The sequence below is a fragment of the Sceloporus occidentalis genome, unplaced genomic scaffold (genome assembly GCF_023333645.1).
Source record: "Sceloporus occidentalis isolate IW3139 unplaced genomic scaffold, rSceOcc1.0.p SCAF_2, whole genome shotgun sequence".
Taxonomy (NCBI): Eukaryota; Metazoa; Chordata; class Lepidosauria; order Squamata; family Phrynosomatidae; genus Sceloporus; species Sceloporus occidentalis.
This window is the reverse complement of record NW_028316982.1, coordinates 35,460,997-35,482,156: the sequence shown is the minus strand read 5'-3', so window position 1 is coordinate 35,482,156 and position 21,160 is coordinate 35,460,997. Positions and strand designations below refer to the sequence as shown.

At 39.5% G+C, this 21,160-nt stretch overlaps 1 protein-coding gene across 1 annotated transcript; it reads right to left on the bottom strand.

Moving 5' to 3' along the window:
* Positions 1-259: 259 nt before the first annotated feature.
* PLSCR5 (phospholipid scramblase family member 5) lies at positions 260-20,196 on the bottom strand. The gene is made up of 8 exons (XM_089507734.1): positions 20,142-20,196; positions 15,250-15,401; positions 9,195-9,237; positions 7,627-7,847; positions 5,836-5,997; positions 4,747-4,908; positions 403-482; positions 260-318 (listed from the first exon to the last, which is right to left on the bottom strand). Exons 1-7 carry the CDS (start codon positions 20,152-20,154, stop codon positions 444-446), a joined length of 792 nt encoding a protein of 263 aa, XP_089363860.1. The 5' UTR covers positions 20,155-20,196; the 3' UTR covers positions 260-318; positions 403-443.
* Positions 20,197-21,160: the final 964 nt, after the last annotated feature.

Genomic DNA, 21,160 nt, shown 5'->3' with positions numbered 1-21,160 from the left:
TCAGTGAAACTGCATGTCTTAGCTCTAATCTTTCATGCTTTCTGACGCAATGACATCAAACGAGTCCACAGAGAATTGCAGTACTCCAAAGCAACACTGCACACTCACCCTTCCTCCCTCTTTCACAGTCTTTCTGTTCAAATGATCTCTTTGGCATCTATCCACACAATAAAAATGAGAAAACAATTATTTACAGAAGTTATAATTTAATAAATATGATCATTGCCCTCCCCACCTCATTCCCCCTTACAAAAAAAATAAAATAAATAAATACCCGTGGGACTGTACAGTTTGAAATATCCAGAGTTCAAGGGAGTGCTGTAAAAAAATGAAAAAGAATTAGGAAGTGCCTTATGTATAAGTCTTCAAAGCAAAGGCAATTTATGTTGCATTCTTACTTACTGAAGTGTTTGCATATTTTATTGTTCCAATCATCTTGCTTATTACAATCCATCCAAGGAGTTCTCAAAGAACATTAAATCCTACAAATAAATAAACTGTGAATGATGTGGAAGATACAAAAAGGGAACAATTAATATCAAAGGACTGACTTGTAGGGTTTCATTACACTGAAGACTTGTAAAAATTATTGTTATAATAATATAGTAGTTCCTCTGCTTGGTGCCTCTGAGCAAAGACAGTTTAGCCCTGGAAGCAATCAGAGATGAATAGGTATTGGAAAAATATTATTACCAGACTTGTTGGATGAAAAAGATGAGCTATTGGATAGGCCATTATACAACTTTTATCACGTCAAGGCCCCATTTTGTGGGGGCAGGGAGAAAGGGAGCATGGAATGCACATGGAACCAACTTACTTAGTCTCAACAAAAGTGCATAGGTTTCACCCTGGAAGGTGCTAGAGCCAAGTGATGTATTTCACTGTGTAAATTTTCAACATTTAAAATTGTACAGCATTTTTGATGCAGCAGGAGAAATGTCTAGCTAGCCTACTCCAACAGAACACCGGACTGTTTGTAAATTTGAAAATGCAAAGACTGACATCTTCTAAATCAGGAGTGGGTAAAGGGGACCACATACCCATCATGGATCCCATTTTGTAGAGCCTGAAGGTCCCACCATTCCCCCAATTAAAAAAAAATCCTGACATAATTGAGGGACAATTTTTGTTCCTAAACCATGCAGAAAGCACGCCAGTTTACAAAAACATGAAAAAACATCGCCAGCCTCACAAGCCTCATAGAACCCTATATTATTACCAAATATCACTGCAGTCCCTCTCAGAATGGCAAATTGTCATTTTGAGTGGGACTGCAAAAAACAACAACAGCAAATGTTTGTGCTTGCTATGGTGGGGCAACTTGCAAGAGGTCCTGGGGGACAAACTGACCCTTGGCCAACATGCAATTACGTGAAGAAAATAATAAAAAAGGGAATCTCTCGCTCTTAGAAATTCCTGATTCCTTTTGTACTCATTGGCCAGAAATCTGCATGACTGGAAAATGAAAAGGTCAAGTAGACAATAGGTGACCTTTGTTACTTACACACCTGTCTTCTTCTTTCAGTTTAGCATATAGCTAAGAAGGGGACTTTCTCTTTGATCTACTAGTGTTAATCTTTGATTTACAAGTGTTAATCAAGAAATTCCTCGCTTAAGTGACAAAGTCTTTGTTGTAAACATCCAAAGTTCCTGTTAATTGAGTTTCACATACAATGTATTGTGATAAACAGATTAGACCAAACATAGCCACCTCCAGGACAGTCCAAAGGTGTTGATGAATGGTATACAGAGAGGATGTGCTTTGATCTAAGATGTTAATGTCTCAAGTTGTAAAGAAAGATATAAAAGATGGATTCTGAGAAATATTCAGCTGTTTTACTTTGGACCTTTCCAGGTGGACCTATTTCTGCAGAAATAAACTCCCCCCCCCCTTTTCACCATGCTTGCATTGCTTCTGCTATTTTGGACCCTCTGCTAGGCAATGAATCTCAGTCTTGTGACAGTTACCCATCCCTTTTTCAAATTAAAGCAGTCACGAATCTGGAGTGTAGAGGTATTAAATGGCAGAATACATTTTCCATTCATTTTGGAAGTTTTGAGAAACTGACTAGTCAAATGCTTTGTCTTTGAGATCAGCTGCCTTGGTCTGGAGAAGGAAATGACCATTTTCTTTCAAAGAGAAACATTTGATGGATAAGCTCAAGGACATGGGTGAGCAAAGTATGATCTGCAGCCAGATGCCCCCCTCCCCAAGCTGTATACAAATGTGGTTGGTGGTTTACTTCCCCCTAACACTTGGAGCTCTCCAACCTCCCCAAAATCCAAAAAAATTCTGCTGATTATCAGTCAAAATGGCAGCCAGAAGTGACATTACAACACTTCCAATAAACTGAAATGAACCAGTGGGCACAGTGAGCAAAACATTACCCTCTGGAGTTGCCCACCCTGGTCTAAAACAAGGGTGGAGAATGTGTGGCTTTCCATGTTTTTTTTTTATTATTATTGCCTGCAACTCCCAGTGACCCTAGTCAGAAAAGTCAATGGTGGGAGGCATGGAGAACTGCCTAGAACACCTCTGGATAGCCTTGATCGATGATGAATAAAAATAGAGTATTTGAAACTGGAATCTACAAGAGGTTAAATGAAGATTAGGCAGATTAGTGACACCATATGTATATTTGGTACAGAAATTAATCTGCTGCTTTCAAAGCATACTTATCTTTGGAGTTATTGGGCAGCATTCTGTTAGTGGCATATACATGTGTAAACATTGCATATCTGCATATTATCTAGCCCTTCATGTTGCATCCAGAACTTCTACCCAACAGCTGTAAAGCCCCAACAGAAGCTGCAGCTGCTGCTTGCCAGTGGAAGGGGGAGAAAGGGGGGAGACAATTTAGATGATGATGATGAGTCTGTTCTGGGCTCTGAGGGGAAGGAAAAAATGAAAGTGTGTGCTCCATCTGTGAATACACCTTTGTTTCTTCTCCCCTCTGATTTGTGACAGCTGCTTTTTTCACCATCTGAACTGCATCCTATCTCCCTCTGCTTTCCACTTGTAAGTGGGAGTAGGAGTAGGTTCTCACACTGGGATCTGACAACTGCCAGGATGTGAGGAGAATGTGGAACTGCATGCAGGGATCATTATGGCCTGCCTGCTTGGTGAAGGATCTCAGCCATTTATTCCTGACACTATGTAACTATTCATATAGTGATTACCTCATTTGCCCTTCCACAGGGGGACACATATTTTATCAATCAGATTTGTTAATTAAGTCCATGCTTACCTTCCAGTAATGAATCAGACACAAAAGCATGCTAATTGTAAGATACAAATTTAACAGCTATGACATTTTAAAAAAAATCTATTGAGGGAGCACTATATGGTGGTGGTGGTGGTGGTGGTGGTGGTGGTGGTGGTGGTGTGTGCCTTTAAGTCATTTCCAACTTATGGCAACCCTAAAGTGATCCTATCATGGGGTTTTGTTAGTAGGATTTGTTCAGAGGAGATTTGCCATTGCATTCCCCTGAGACTGAGAGAGTGCGACGTGACCAAGAACACCCAGTGGGTTTCATGGCTGAGCTGGGAATAGAGTCATAGTCCAATGCTCAAACCACCATGATGAAATGGTTTCAGCAGGCTGTTAGTTCTGCCACTGATTGTCACATGAAGCTTCAGATCTAAAGGCATTTAAAATTTCCTCCTCACAAACAAATCTTAACCAAAACTTCATGAGGACAGTATGGTCACCTAGTGTGAGCTATATTACTATACACTGTAAAAGTGTTAAATTAAGAAAACTGAAATCTCAGCAAATCATATTCTAAGAACAAATAATTGTTTAGGAATATTCATTAGATTCAAGATATAAATATGAGTGAAGCATGGTGATTATGGTAGCCAGTGTGTTGCAGTGTCCACAGTATTGCCTTAGGTCTAAGGAAACCTGGGTTGAAAGAAATCCAACTTAGTCAAGAAACTTATTGGGTAGGTCCATTTCCTTCAACCTAACAGGGTTATTTTGACTGTGGGACACCAAGGCCCAATACAGAACACCGCTTTGTGGCAGCCTGGGCCTGAAATTAGGGCTCAGGAGAGTGGAGCGTCCCCACACTCCATGCTCTCCCAGTGCCATTTTGGGCACTCACACGTTCAGACAGTGTGCGCGTTGATGACGTGCCTTGTGCGCTGCATCCAAATGGAGTGGCACACAAGAGACATCACCGCACCACTCCAAGGTGCCTTGGCAGTGGTGTGAAAATGAGCTGCATTTTGCAGCTCCTTTTTACAGTGGATCATTGCCGTGCCCATGTGGTGGCACAGTGGTTAAATGCCTGTACTGCAGCCACTCACTCACAAACCATAAGGTGGTGAGTTCAATATCAGCGAAAGGGCTCAAGCTCAACTCAGACTTGCATCCTTCTGAGGTCATTAAAATGAGTACCCAGATTGTTGGGGGCAATTAGCTTACATTTTGTAAACCACTTAGGGAGTGCTTAAGTGCACTGATAAGCAATATAGAAATGTACTTGCTATTGCTATTTCTGTTGCTATGTGGTTGCTACGGCAATGATCCAGGTCAGAAAGGGATGGCATCTCACCATCCCTTCCTGCCCATCTGTATTGGGCCTAAGTAGAGATTAGATAATGTGGTTGAATTGGGAGGTGGGAAATCTAGATATGTTTAGGCTAATGCTTTACAGTGTAGAATATTGCCTTGGACATGTTGAGAATGGGGAGGGATCAAGAATGGGAAGACTTTGTGTTTTAGAGTATATACTTACTAGAAGAAAGCAAGCACCAATCATTACAGCCTTGATTTTTACATCAAGATCTATAGGGACCTGAATACCAAAGTTTGCGGTATTGGTGAAGATGTTATTGACAAATCCAGACCAATACTTGGAAATCTTGCCAATTGTTGACATATCAGTTATAGATTTTACCTACAAAGAGAAAAAAAGCATATATAAGAGTGGAAAGGAATTAATGAAGAACATTCTTCAAATATTTGAATACATAGGATTAAATCTAATGCACTGATGGTTCACAGACACTGGAGCTCCTTTTAGGTATTCTCTTTAGATACAATATAACCTAGACTGACAAGAAGATTCCAGTGAACTGTAGGCAAACATTAATTTAATCTAACCATTATGGTTATTCTTTTTAGTAACAATAATCATTTGTAAAGCAAGACAAGAACTAAAGATATTTTAAATACATACTTGTTATTCTGCTTTCATCCATTCTGTAAATTCAGTGGGTTTTTTTCCTAAATGCTGTCAGAATTTCAGTTTCAACCTGCCCACAAGCATGTTCAATTTCAAAAAAGGAAAAAAAAGGGCCAAAGCATGCAGAAGTTCTCTTTCTGTACAAGAATTTAACTTGAAGAGTTATATCACACTATCAAGTCTCAAACTGTTAATCTCCCTCAGATTGCCCATGGATGTGAGTAGCACTGTCAAAACCTAAGAATAAGAATAAACCTAAGAATAATTTGGTTGTGCATTGGATGAGGAAGAGCTGTTTTTGTATCCTTTCCTGCAGCATATTGTTAGTTACTATTTTGGCATTTCTTTTTCTGTCAGAGATCTGGGAAGATACTCCTGAGGGGGCTGGGAGGCTTTGGGGGACTAGTGGGGGGCTTTAGAAGCCAGAAAAGCAGGATCCATCAATGGAATATGGCTTGCAGGCCACAATTTGTCCATCCTCTTACTACACCAGTGTTGAAAAAGATCTTGGGCTAAATATAGCACCAGTTAGTTTGGTGAGGAATTTTTAATTTTGTGTCTTGAAATGGTTTGCGCAAGATATTCAGTGAAGATTCAAGCAATGGCAAATCAAACATCAAGGAATGTTATCCAAAGTACCTCAAAGTCAACATCTCCAAAGCAACCACATGTTGCATAAGGGCCTATTATCTTTAAGACATCCTCATTATTCTCATTCCTGATCATGAATTTAGGAAGAAGAGGGTCCCATGTCTGTACAACATAGCCAACTGTGGTCCCAGGAGGAGACTGAACTTCCACCTATTGGAGGAGAAGGAGAAAAGGTATGCTAAGATGTAATTTACAAAGGTAGTTGCTTTACCAACATATCTGAATTATAAACAAAACAATAAAAAATAGGCAGAATATACATTACAGATTTGGACTATAACTGCCAGAATCCCCAACCAGGATGGCCCCTGACTGAGAATTCTGGGAGATGTAGTACAAATTCACACAACCTTACTACTCTGTAGACGTTCAATGGAAAGAGAATTTAAAAGGAATTCCAGGGTGTAACATCAACCCTGCAAGGTAGACTGATACCATTCTTTCCAACCAACTCAGGGGGCTCCCAGACTATCTCTAAGCAATCAAGGAACAAAGCCACACCCTGCTGCCCCAGAGTCTGAGACCAGAATCCTTCAAACAATAGGAAAAACCAAAAAGCAAAGTGCTGGATTTAGTACCAAAGGAAATTTGGAATAAAACATACACAACTTTGTAAGAAGATTAGCTTACTTTGGCCCGGGACAGATGGTCCCAAAGCGCCGTGCCGCCGGTGATACTAGGATTAGGTACCATGCACTAACAGCATGGTCTCTAAGCCTAGCCTGGCATGGCGGCGGCCTAATGGCAGCGTCCTGTCTACATGGGTGCCAGCATCTTGGTGTACACGATGCCCACCCTATATACGTTGCTGTGCATCGCTTATGTCACGAGTGTGCCATTGGCACACTCGTGACTTCCACACGGTGATCCAAAAAGAACCCGTTTTTTCTGGGTTCTTTTGGGGGTGGAGGGAGGCAGGGCAGTTCGGCTGCTGCGGTGTCCCTCCACAGGAAAACAGGCCTCTGCCAGCCCGGACTTTCCAAGAGGTATGTACCAGGCCTTAGAAAGAATACTGTAATAAGGAATATAATATTCAGAGAACCAGAATAATGTTTGCAGAAAATATAAACCAGAATAGTTAACTAATAAGAGTTGAACTAATTCTAACAATACACACTACAACACAGTGGGGAATTAGAACAGAGTATTGCCAGGACTAAAGTCACAGTTGACTTACCATGCATTTTCCCTGGCTAGCAAAATAACAAATCCTTGAAACACAATTTCCAACAGCTCATACCCACTTCAAATGAATTAACTCAGATTAAATGGGTTACATAAGAGATAGGAACAGTACCTGCCTTTCTCTTCGTTTGTTGTCTTCCATGCCTGTTTGTTAAAAATGATTTGAATTGCGTTTTCAGCTCCATGCACTTCTGCACAAGTCCAGTTTCCAACCCAAAGAAAACTGCAAGTGGGAGTGACCCTTCAAACTTTAAAAGGTCATGACTACATTCAGAAACTACTTGCTCTCATGTCCCCAATTATCCTCCCTTTTGCTCTTTCAAAAGTCAATAGCCATTTTGCAAATTCCAAAGGGCATCTTACAATTTAGAGAGGCTATGAGATAAATGCAGAACATAGAACAAGAGATAAATATGGGATAAATGCAGAATATAGAACAGGATAAGTGGAATGCTCATTCTCGTAAGTTCAGACATGCTATCTCTGCACTGAACTGCTTTCAGCTGAAGGGACACCAGGATTGATTTCCAGGGCTAAAACTTTGTCAATATCTGGATGAATAGATAAAATGGATTGTTACTAGGATTTACTAACCTCCTGCAGGTAACATGGAAACCAGCAGCTATTACATCTTAAAGGTCTATTTACAGTGATCACCTCTCGACCGGTGTTGTCCATAATCTTCATGGTGAAAGCCCGTAATGGTGAGCAGAAGTTGCGATCAAAGCAGCCATTTTCCTCTACTGCAAAGTACACTCTTTGTCCCATGTGGTTTTTTATTTCATACTTGCTACAGGTCTCAGTCCCCAGTATAACTAAAGAAAGACAAACACCAGGAAATGTATTAAGTGTCATCATAATTACTCAGATATATATTTGATCTATATATGGATGGCCATTTTGAATTAATATCTTAACATTATATTTCATGTGTACTAATTACCTCTATCATTATTTGCAACACAGACCTCTGAATACTCACTTAGAAGTGAGTCCAGTTGGACATGCACTATGCTGTAATTGTAGAGATGGTTTCCTGAGTATATGTCCAGCTGGATTCACTTTATAAGTGAATATGCAAAACTCTGTGTTGTAAGTGATGACAGAGGTGATTAGTACACATGAAACATAATGCTAAGAACTGTTAGATCTCTTTGATTTTAGTGGAAGGATTAAATATGTAAATTCTTTTTCACGGAAATAAAAATCTTAATCTGATTGCTAGTCTTAACTAGAGTACTAACTAAATCTACAGGTTTACTTATGTGTTGACTCACTTGTTAAATAATTGATTCAATATGTCTATGTCATTCAAGACTAACCAACAGAATTCAGGCTACTATTTCTTCAAGTATCCTTTCACATTACACACTTATAGCCCTGTGATTCCAACTAGGGAATCCTGGGATTTGTTGTTGGTAGTTTAGGGAGAGGAATTTAAAATTCTCATTCAAGAGCTCTAGTGTCTCCCCCAGTTAGAAACCCCAAGACTCCATAGGATGGAGAATTAAAGTAGAATCATAATGTTGGAATTACGTAATATGAAAGGGCTACCGATGGACTGTTCCCATGATTTTCCAGTATAGGATTGGAACAGGTTTTTTTGTTAGGTTTAAGCTAAGGATGTCTGAAGTGTTTGATCCAACACAAACTGATATAATCTGCACCCAGTGGACTCGTGTGAATTTATTAAGCCACCCAGCTAATAAGAGCATATCTACATTATACTGTTATAACAATTCAATGCCAGTTTAATTTTCATGTCCACATCCTAGGTAATCCTGGGATTTGTTGTTTGAATTCTCTGCTAGAGAGCCCTAAATTACCAGTCAATCAACCATTTCAACCAACCACCACACAGGATCTAACAGGATCCAGCTATACAGTGAAAATGGCATGAGACTGCTACAACAGTGTAGTGTAAATGTATTCTTAATACTCTAATGCTAAAATAGTTCTGACAAACTACAGTTTTAAAAGTACATTTTGAATGAAAATTTACTTGAAGATGCACATTTATAAAATATGAATTTTAAATGATTTTTCATGAAGTTTTTTTTTAAATTGCAAATTAATGCAGAAATGGAACTTACGTGTGATGGACTATAAACAGACACATTCTGCCATTTGCAATTTAATATCTGGATTTGCACATGTAATACCTTGAAGAAGCTCCACTTGCTGATGAATAATTATCTGGTCCAACTGTTCAGAAATGAAAATAAAGCAACATAAACTTTAGGAAAGCTGAAAATATTTAGAGATTTTCCTCTTGATTGGTTTTGGACACTAATAAATGAGATTATTGCTCTCTATAACACAATAAAGTGCCAATAAGGTACAGAGAACAAAGTAAAGTACTGTATTAGTAATGCACTTCAGATCAATTTCCTTTGTGGTATCTGGCTTCATATAAGAAAGGAAATGAGCAGGGGTAAATTGCAAGGACATTGCATCACCAGAGTTTGTTCTAATACATTAAGAGTCAGTGTCAAATGGACATTCTCTGACCAAAGGTGGGATACTCTCAGCAGCAAGGCATCCTGAGAAATCACCTGTACTGCAAGAACAAAGAATACGAATGCTCTGCTGACAGCAGGTTTCAGTCTCCCCTCCTCCCCTTCCCAAAATTTACAAGTGCTAACCTAACCCTCATTCCTAAAGCTAACTGTATGAAATTTGGTTGAATTAATCCATTCATTAGGGTCTATATCTCACTTTAGGTGTGTATTGTGTACGTCCCTACAAGTCAACTGTGACCCCATTAATTTCAGGGGTGGCTTTGCCAGTTTCTTCTTCTGAAATAAGCCTACGGCATCTAGTATTTGTTGGTGATATCCTATCCAATTACTAAAAAGGGCTGACTCTGCTTAGCTTCCAAGATCAGATGGGATCTGATGCCTCCAAGGCATTTTGATCCCACAAACAGCCCAAGGCCTCTCTAAATAAAAAGGTCTTTGCCTGTTGGATGACAGAGAAAGCAGAGGAGAGAAGGAAAGCATTCAAATAATACAAAAACACAAAAAAGCTATTTTTTTTAAAAAAAATTAAACCGTTGATAGTATTCAGATCATTTAAAACAAATCACATATGAAAGGAAAGTGGTTTTCCTTCAGCTCTGGATGGGCCTCTGGTGTGATCCTGAAAGGCAATTTATTTCATTTCCAATTATGCTTGGACAGAAGAATCTCCCAGCTCCCTGAAGTATAACTCTGGATGTGAGTTGCCTCAAAACATCTGGGGCCCATTCACTTTACAGAACTAAAGCACCATTGTTTCACCTTAACCATCATGGCTCAATCCCATGGAATCCTGGGGTAGCGTTTTATAATATTCAGATAGAATGTTCTAGTGCCTCACAAAACTAAAAAACCCAGGATTCCACAGGATTCTACTGGTCTCAATTGGTATGGATCAATCTGGATCAAATCTGACCCAGATTTGAATAACCAAATATGGTTCCAAACTGATTACCCAGACACAATCATGTGCACAGCATTCTTGTGTCTTATATTGTAGTGCCATTGTTAGCAATGAGTCTATATTGATTCAACACTGATGTACCAATAGCATTCACTGTGTTTTGTTCTACTGGGATACAGAATGATTTTTGTTCTACTGGGATACAGAATGAATGTTGTTTCAAGCATGATTTTGGTCATAGAATAATAGAATCATAGAGTCATAGAATCATATAGTTGGAAGAGACCACAAGGGCCATCGAGTCCAACCCCCTGCCATGCAGGAACTCCCATTCAAAGCATCCCCGACAGATGGCCATCTAGTCTCTGTTTAAAGACCTCCAAGGAAGGAGACTCCACCACACTCTGAGGGAGTGTGTTCCACTGTCGAACAGCCCATACTGTCAGGAAGTTCCTCCTAATGTTGAGGTGGAATCTCTTTTCCTGCAGCTTGCATCCATTATTCCATGTTCTAGTCTCTGGAGCAGCAGAAAACAAACTTGTTCCATCTTCAATATGATATACCTTCAAATATTGTTAAACAGGGCTATCATATATCCACTTAACCTTCTCTTCTCCTGGCAAAATATACCCAGCCCCCTAAGTTGTTCCTCATAGGGCATGGTTTCCAAACCTTTTGCCATTTTGGTCTCCCTCCCCTGGATATGCTCCAGAAGGCCTCATGATTCCCAGTCCTGTCAAAAATATGCGAGAAATGTGCTCTCATGTCGTCTCAGAAGTATGGTCAACTGGGCATGGTTTCCAGACCCTTCACCATCCTAGTTGTCCTCCTTTGGACATGCTCCAGTTTCTCCACATCCTTTCTGAATTGTGGTGCCCAGAACTGGACACAGTATTGCAGGTGAGGCCTGACCAAAGCAGAATAGAGTGGCACTATTACTTCCCTTGATCTAGACACTGTACTTCTATTGATGCATCCTAAAATTGCTTTTAACCTTTGACTCATGTTCAACTTGTGGTCTACTTGGACTCCTAGATCCCTTTCACATGTAGATCATTCAGCCAGGTGTCCCCCATCCTATATCTGTTCATTTCATTTTTCTGCCCTAAGTGCAGTACCTTACATTTCTCCTTGTTGAATTTCATTTTGTTAGCTTTGCCCCAGCTTTCTAGTCTATTCAGGTCATTTTGAATTTTGATCCTGTCCTCTGGGGTATTAGCTACTTTCCCTAATTTGGTGTCATCTGCAAATTTGATAAGTATGCCCCCAATTTTGTCCTCCAAGTCATTGATAGAGCTGTTGAATAGCACTGGGCTCAAGACAGAACCCTGTGAGACTCCACTGGTCACTTCTCTCCAGGCTGAAAAGGAGCCATTGTTGAGCACCCTTTGGCTTCGGTCAGTCAACCAATTACAAATCCATGTAACAGTTGCCTTGTCTAGCCTGCATTTTACAAGCTTGTTTGCAAGAATGTCTTGGGGAACCTTGTCAAAGGCCTTATTGAAATCAAGATATACTATATCAACAGCATTCCCTTCATCTAACAAGCTGGTAATTTCATATATAAAAAAAGATCAGGTTTGTCTGGCATGATAGATGTCAGACTAACTGGATGATAATTGTTTGGATCCTCTTTTTTTCCTTTTTTGAAGATGGGGACGTTTGCCCTCATGTCTTGGTCACAATACAAGATGCAGTTTGGAGTTCAGGGATATAGCCAAAGCCAAGCTAACCATTTTGATATTGGGTACAAATATGTTGTAACAAAGTTCAGCCCTGAGTGAGCAAGCATGATACTCTCTGCCACTGCAATGTGATCTTATAAAGAAATCCTTAATGTGAAACCCCTATTTGATGAAATGTAAGATTTATGATTTTGGTGTTTCCTGAACTCAGATATTTCCTCTGTTCGGTTTGGAAAGCAGATAAGAGAATCCTATCACACCATCGCCTCTTATGCTGACATGATTTGTAAGACATACAGAGCAGCTGAGTATTCAGGAATACAAAGTTTTAGCTCAGGTAAAAAATTCAGAGTATGATTTTCCTCTGTGTGTGTCTGTGTGGTTATAGAAATGCAACATTCAGAGGAAACAACATTAGAATCAGAAACATTATTGCAAAGAAAATACCTCTCTCAAAAAACACCATAGGCATAAAAACTTTGGGGAATATTCAGGTTGGTCCCTTTGACTGTATAAAGGTTTTTTCTCTGTTTCAGGGTATAGAAAATGCAGGAATAAAATTGGGGCAAACTCTAAGTTCAATTCTCAAAAAGACAAAAGCACACACACACACACAAATCCCTCCTTGCTTTATGAAAGAGCTTTGCCCTTGTTTTGGAGCAGGCTTACTATTAACAATTTCCACAGAGTATTTGGAAGTGTTTGATCAGATATGATATTCCAAGGGAAGAAGCCTTAGATCTGAGTGCAATGATGATGTGACAGGAGTTCTAAGGCTTCATAATTTAGATCTGATTTCACTAGAGTTCAGTCCAGCTATAAATCAAAAGTTGAGGTTTTCAGAAAATCCTCAAAGCTAGCTTTTTTCATTCGACCACTCTAAGCCTGCAGCAGAATATCAGATGGAAATAAGCAGGGTCTTTGTGAGAAAGCCAAGACAATAGCAACAGAGCCCAAGAAAGGTTGTTCTCTAAACCCTTGTATCATGTCTCTCTACACCATGACCCCCCCCCCCCACACACACACACATCTATAGGTGATTGCATTAGTCTGTTAGGAGAAAATATCCTGTATTTATTAAGCAATTCCTTTATTGGAACCACCAACATATGCTAAAGTGACAAGCAAACTATTACATTCTCTAGAATTTTTCACCAGGCTAGATGCTGAGCAAAACTCACTTTGGGAGAAGGGGGAACAGAAAATGAGAATATTGGTTTTGTAGTTCTGAAGGTGTTCAGTTTTCAGCATTCTATTAAGAATTCAGAATGAACATCTATCTTTAATTATGTTCCTGTCCATAAAACAAGTGGGGCTATGTAATTTTCCATGTCTTGCGAGTGAAACAGGGGTGGCTGAAACTGTCTAGTTTATCTCACAAAGGAGATTGGGAGTTTATCCCGCGAATATCCCAGAAAAATCACGTAATGCATAATGATTTCACATGGCATTTCACAAAACCCATTGTTAAAGTGGTCACCATGGCCTGTTACAGACTGCCAAAATAAAGCTGCTTCAGGTCTCTTTGGAGGTATGCTGTTTAAATGATGCATGCATCCTAAGAATCCGAAAGCTGCACCAAAGCTGCACTCCAGTGCTTAGGAATGGAGTGTGGCTTTGGTGAGACCTCCGGACTCTTAGGACCCATGAATCATTTAAATAGCATACCTCCAAAGAGACCCGAAGCAGCTTTATTTTGGCAGTCTGTAACAGGCCTAAGACTCATTAATGCACATCTTTTTACTTTCGGGATTTCAGTCACAATACATTTCTGATATCACTTTATTTGTGCAATAAATCATTCGCACAATTACTCGCCATTTCCGCTTCATTTGCGGGATGCTTTAAATGTGCTTTAATCTCTCTTTAAATGTTGAAATCAGGCCAGTGTGATAAACTTCTGTGTTTAAACTGGGGTGGAAAAAGTGTGGCACATTATCTGCATGAACCTTCAAACTCCTTCCAGCTTTTGAGCCCCTCAGAACATGCCCCAAGATTCCAGAACAATTTAAAAAAAATCAGAGTGATTTTGCATGCAAATGGTTAAAAAAAACCCACCCTTTATTCAAAAGTCCAACAAAACCACTGCAAAATGCAATGGGAGTAAATTGGGATCAAAACCACTGCAAAATGCAAATCCCAGTGGTTTTGCTCCCACTATTCCAACCCTCTGAAAATCCCTAAATCTCCCAAAACTGCTAAAAACCCTTAAAAAAGAACACAAACATTAAAAACAGAGATAGAGGAGGAAGAAGAGGAGGGAGGAAGCAAAAACAAGCCCCAAACAGATCAATAAAACCTGAAGTGACACTTGGGGTTTTGTTTTGGCACAGTGGTGCTACCTGCTGAGGGTGCAAAGGTGGTGCATGAAATATAGTCCTTTACCCTGGTGAAATTTCCCACCCCTGCTTTAGCGCAAGAAATTTTATTATTTTTCCTATGATCCATAGATTGTAGAATTTCTGAAGGCATTTCTAATGGAGACATTAGAAATGCCTACTTCAATATTAAAAAAGTTCTGAAGCCTCATTTGTTTAATTGCTTGTTTTAAAATCAAATTTATTGTTTTATACTGTTTTTCAAGAGTATTTTAATGTGGGTTTTTTTAATGTACTGTATAAATGGTTTTATTTGCTGTGCATCACCGTGAGAGTCTTTGAGGGTAGAAGGGCAAAATATAAATATTTTAAATAAACTAAATAAAGCAGCCTCCCCACATCTGATATCATTCAGATGTTTTAGACTTAATTTCATGATCTCTCTTATTTTTCCAGGATGATACCAAATTGGGCAAAGCTGTTTTAAAACCTTCAGATTGAGGAGTCATTCCTAACTCTCCCAAGGATGCTGACAGAAGCATCATCTAGAATTATTCTGTTTCTTTGAGGAAAAGTGGTTTCAGCAAACAGATCCAGAGCAGACCTTACAAGGAAAGGAAGACTATCTGTGATAATTCCAGGGTGATTTTCTTTTTTTAAAAAATAACATATTACGGAATCACAAGAAAGAAACATCAAATTATTTTGTGCAAGTGGAAGCACAGTTAAGGCAGGCTCTTGTAGGTAGTCATATACCATCTAAAAATAAGAATCTTAAAAGTGAAAAGGACCTGGCTTAAGTATTCCAAACCCGGAGGCAAAGCAGCAGGAGAATGAGCTTGTTTCCAGGTGATGATAGTTTCTGCAGATCTGGCTTGATCTGGAGGGTCTGGAAAACCAGGAAGAGGCTCTTGTACAGTTTTGTAGGTCTGGCCTAGGGTATCTGCATTGAAACAGTTAGTACATTAGTAATGAAATATCATCAGTGGCTGTACTTCAAACTGAAAGGAGATCTCAAGTGGAGTGCCCCAGGGTTGTATCCCAGGGACATTACTCTTCAACATTTTTATCAATGATAGATGATGGGGTGGAGGGACCCCTTATCAAGTTTGCAGGGATGGCTAACACATGGAAAGATATGGAAAGAATGTTAAAAGACCTAGTTGGCAGAAAATAACAAAATGAAATTCAACAGAGACAAATGCAAAATTCTATATTCAGGCTTTAAAAACCACATGCACAGGGTATAGATGGGGAATATGGATCAGCAGTACTACATGTAAAAATGACCTTGGAATTATTATAATCATAATGATCCTAAATTGAACATGAGCCAGCAATATGATGCTGTAGCAAAAGAAAATGAACACTGTTTTAGCCTGCATTAATATAAGCATAGTTTCTGAGTTGAGGGAAGTAATAATTCCCGTATATTCAGCAGTGGTCAGGCCTCATTTGAAGTACTGTCTTCAGTTCTGGCCCTTTCATTTTAAGCAGGATATAGGCAAGCTGGAGCAGGTTCAGAAAATGTCAAGAAGGAAGATAAGTGTCATCGGAAACAAAACATATGAGGAAAGTTTGATGGAGCTGGGCATGTTCAGCTTGGTGAAAAGAAGATAGAGGGGTGACATGACTGCACACTTTAAAGATCCCAAGGACTGTGACAAAGAGGAGGAGGCAGACATGATCTATGTTGCCCTGGAGGGTAGAACCAAGTCTAATGGTCTGAAGTTACAGGACAGTAGATTTCAGTTAAACATCTTGAAGAGTGGGCTGCTCTTCCTTAGCACTCCACCTAAACATACTGGCCTTTTTTCTCTCTCGGGCTCTGTTTACTGCTCTCCTCCCATCATTTAGACCTTTACTTGGTTTATGCTTTTATTTTTCTTTGTTATTTGTCTGTTATTTGTTTGGTATTTTTGCAAATCTTCAAGTTTTCTCAAGCAAACTAAGACTTTCTCCATCCATTCTTGCTGTTAACATGCTGCTCCATCAGTCATTACCAGAGCCTGAAATTATTGTTAGTAGTAATGAGTTACTTTGTTAACTAGTTCTTTTTCAGTAACAAAGGCGGGGTACAAACTGCCAGAAAGATGTGCATCCCCGGTGCTTCTCTTTGCTCTGCAGGAGCGCTGCAGCATCCAAATTGCACAGCGCTCCTGCAGAGCAAAAAAGGAGCACCGGGAAGCGACTCCTTTTTTGCAGTGCAGTTCCGCGCCCTAAAGCACCAGCGATGCTGCAGTGATGTTGCAACTGTGCTGCCCCGTTTGGAGGCGGCGCAGCTGTGACGTCACCAGTACGCGCCGCGTCTGGTGGACGCGCTGCAGCTGCAGCGCCCTCATCACTTGTGAGGGCTGCCAGGCGTGTGGGTGCTTCGCCCACCAGGCAGCCCTCGCACATGACAAGGGTGCCTCAAAGGCCCGTCTGTTCTGGGCCAAAGTGGAACATTATCATTTTCTTGTTTGCAATAGCTCAGGCCCTAATTCATTTATTTTCAGAGGAATGTAATGAGTTTCTTGCTTTTAGTTACTATTGGTGTTTTGTTACTGAGTCAGAGGAATGAGAGGCATAGGAAGAGTCACATGAGTGGCTACCTTGTGTTGCTTCTTACTTGGAGTTTTTTCACCTAGTGAGGAGTCAGCAACAAGAAGTGAAGGAAGAGGTAAGGGAAGAGGAAGAGATACATTGAAAATAGGAGCTGCACTAGTGACTCAGGTTAACAGGGGTTTTTAAACTTTTTTTTTAAGTTATTCTCTCCTTTCAACCTTCTTCCCTTCTGCCCCATGAAAGAGACTGTGCTTCTGCTACCAGAAAGATAAGAAAAAAGACAGACTCAGTGTCAATTTATAAGGGTGAGCAGAGGAAAGAGGACAGTCTTGCCAGTCTGGTGGCTCCAAACAGCAGAACAGGATGCATACTTGGACAGGCTGGGTTGGCATACATTGTGTGAGAGTGTTTGCAGGATGTAAATGTGTTTCTACACATAGCTCTGACTGGCACAGGTATGAGATTTATAACAACTATTTAGGTACATGGGGATGGGGAAGGAAAGAGGATTTAATGGTCCTGGTCCCTTCCCCACCACCATTCCCTTCTCCTTTTGTGTCATGTCTTTTTAGATTGTAAGCTTGAGGGCAGGGAACTGTAATAATAATAATAATAATAATAATAATAATAATAATAATAATAATAATTTTAAGCCACTCTGAGAGCCTTTAGGGCTGAAGGGTGGGGTATAAATACAGTAAATAAATAAATAATAAGAAATAATGAATGACTGTTTCAGTGCACCCACCAAATGTATCAGTACACAGTGCACGCACATGGCTGGTGTATAGTCTGCTATCCTATTTCTGTGAAAGGATATGGAGGAGTGGAGGCAAGGTGTTTCATTCAAAATTATGATGAGAGGGGGAACCTGGTAGCACTTTATTTTTCAATGAGGAAATAACACTAAAGACAATATAGTATTAATAAATAATGTAGCCAGTTACTTCTGGATCTCCAGTAACAGTAGCAAAAATGGCCTGTTAGGTGATCAAAATAATGAGCAATGTAATTAGCTTACTATTACTACTGTTACTACTACACATAGTGCTCCCTTTATTGCTATCATGTGACACAATTTTTTCTCAAGTGTTCTTTTCCAGAATCCCATCCATCCTTCACTAATCTTAGCAGGATGTACTCAGAACAGCAATGTGCATGTGCAATATGGATCTTTAGGGGTCTCCAGGCCTTTCATCCTTACTGTTGTCACTGTTGTTCATCTCCCATCTGTATCCTTTCATGACACACAAACTCCAAGCAGCTGCAATCCTTCCTGCCTGACTTTTCCTCTCCTGATCATGTTCTCTTGGCTCCTCACATTTTTCCAGGATTTTAAGGGATCAGGTACCCTATTTGGAGAAACCTCCTACATGACAGCATGTCTTTACAATTTGGACATTACCATGGAGTTCTCCTTTCTGTTGCTGTGGGTTTCAGAGGCCTTTCCCCATTATTTGAATGTGAGTGAGGCTATTCTATCATGTAATAATATTTTGATCTTAATTTAACATTGCAGCCACAGCTTTCCTTCAAAGCCTGAGACCACAGGAAGAAGGAGGAATTCCTTTGAATTTCTATCTAGCTTTTAAAAAATGTATAACGGGGTCATAAATATTTCATCTGCTCTCCAGCATCATTTTACCTCACAGAGTCCTGTTGCTGCCAAAACCCATGTTACGTGAAATGCCATGAAGTTTTATTGGCCAAGTGTTAGTGTCATTTCTGAAGAAGGAAGAAAAAGGCACAGTGAAGTCTGCCCTGTCAGTCAGACTTAAGCTACAGAAAATGAAGCAGCAGGTGCTCTAAATATTCATGGAAATTTAAGGCATTTTGAAGGGTGGTGTACATTATTGTATGCATTTGCTACAGTGGTGTGTTCGGGATCTGTTTTAGTCATTTTCCACATGCCTAAAATATGCCATGGTATAAATAAAACAAATATTGATATAATGCCATTTTTTTAAAAAAAGTTTAACTTAGATGTAGATTTGTGACTTTTGCTCACTTGCTGATGGAATGATTTGACTAACTTCATTTAAACATTATTATTATTATTATTATTATTATTATTATTATTATTATTATTCCGCTTAATCTTGAGGAATCCAAGCGTGATTCATATTTAGCAAAGTTGTCAATGATATTCACATCATTTCCACCCTACACAACAGCCATGTGAGACTAGACTTAATTTCCTCCATTTTGCAGATGTGGGAGCTGATGTTTGGAATGTATTGAAATATACATTAATATTTACACTCCAAGATGTCTAACACAGCAAAATGAACGAAACTTGTGGTAAGCTGAAGATAAAAAAATGTATTATGACATAAGCTTCTGTCGATTGCATATGAAAAATAGGGCCACAAAAAAGCAACTCAGCACATTATGTTAAACGAACATTTTGTGTATAATTCTTGGAAGAGGAGAAGGAACCTAGGGTGTACTTGTCTAGAAGTACTTGTTAGTACTCCTAGAAAACCCTCATGCCAAATTGTAACACCTATGCTTTTTAAAGAGGCAAGCTGGTAGGTGTGAGAGAATAATTTGACTTCAATTTTAAGTGTAACATTTCATTATTATTTTTAAGGGGAAAACTTGGAAAGGCTTTTCAGTTGGCTGCAATTTTCACCTTTAATGAGAAGTGAGCTGTCTTGAATTGCAGTGAAGACATGGCATGAATTACCCTTTAGTCTGATTGCACTCAATTGTCCTTCAGAAGCTTGTTAGCAGGAATTTTGTCAACCATGTTCCGAATTATCACTACTTCCCAATGCAATACAGTATTTCTCGGCTGAAGTGTGTTCAAAGGATGAAAACCTTTTTAATGGAAGCATGACCTTTCCATGTTCCTTACTGAGGAATAAATAGCATACATACATGGAGAGACCAAAACAAGTATTGAGCTTTACCCCACATCAAACATTTGCCGGGATATGTAGCTTTAAGTTTATATATTATATTTGACATTCCGTTATATTTCACTTCTGTTATAGCATAGTCAGAGCAGAAATTACCATGTCTTTGTCACTTTCCTATTTAATCAGGTTGCTGATTGCTGTGTACTGTTAGGGGAATGTTTCCTCTCTCTCTCTCATAAACATCCCTTTATAGGTTATATATAATCACTTACCTTGAGAGGCCATGAAGCTGCCTGAGTCACTTCTTCAAAGGAAGCCAGGTTAAAAGAAAAGGCTTTTCTTGTTGCAGTGGGGGGGGGGCACAGCATGCAGAAACTTCAGAAGGTGTCTGTCTACTTCATGTCAGGTTACAAAAGAACAGCAAGGAAATGCATCACCTTTCTCATATTCCTGATCACTGCATTTTATGGGTACGGACAACAGGGGGAGACGATGCTTGTAATCAAGGGGGGGGTGTTGACTGCTCACTGTAGAGACCTGTGTGAACAAGAAGGACAAATTAGGCTCATAAATTAAATTTGCAGAATTCTTGCTTGTATTAAGTGATGGGGGAATGCAGCCTAATTTTTATATTGTTTGTGTTACCTGTACCTATACATCAGTGGTCTACATCTAAAGAGCACAAGCTAAAGAAGTGGTTCTTATCAGATGAAACCTATGAGCTCCTGCCCAGAAAGACATAATGAAACAGACTGACACAAGTTTGCATACTATTTATATTTTATTGTATTGGAACTTTATTCCCTTCATGTATACTACTCTGGAAAGAAAACAAAATGAAAACTTCAGAGATTAATTCTCCCCCTTCAAAAATTCAGTGTGATAAGAATAATTGAAATTAGAAGGAAACTGAAGGGGGGAGGAATCATTTTTTGTGCCTAGTTCATGGACCTCCTGAAACATGCTCATAGGCCCTCAGGTTAAGAACTCTGATCTAAATAGAGTGGCGACAATATTGCTAAACATAACATTTTCGAAAATACAGAAGCATGACACATGTATGCGTAACGGAAGTTTTGTCCTACCGTCAATCCCTGTTTGTCAAGGGTGATTATTCCTTTACCGAATGAAATTATTTCCAGGAAGTAATGTCATCTGCCCTGCACTCTGGAATGCCAGAACCACTATGAAAATGGAATTTAGATATGGAGATCTTACTTCAAAATGGAGACTAAATCATAAAGCTAATGGTTACTCTAAAAGCACTGGGAAAGAGTAATCTTGAGTTGCC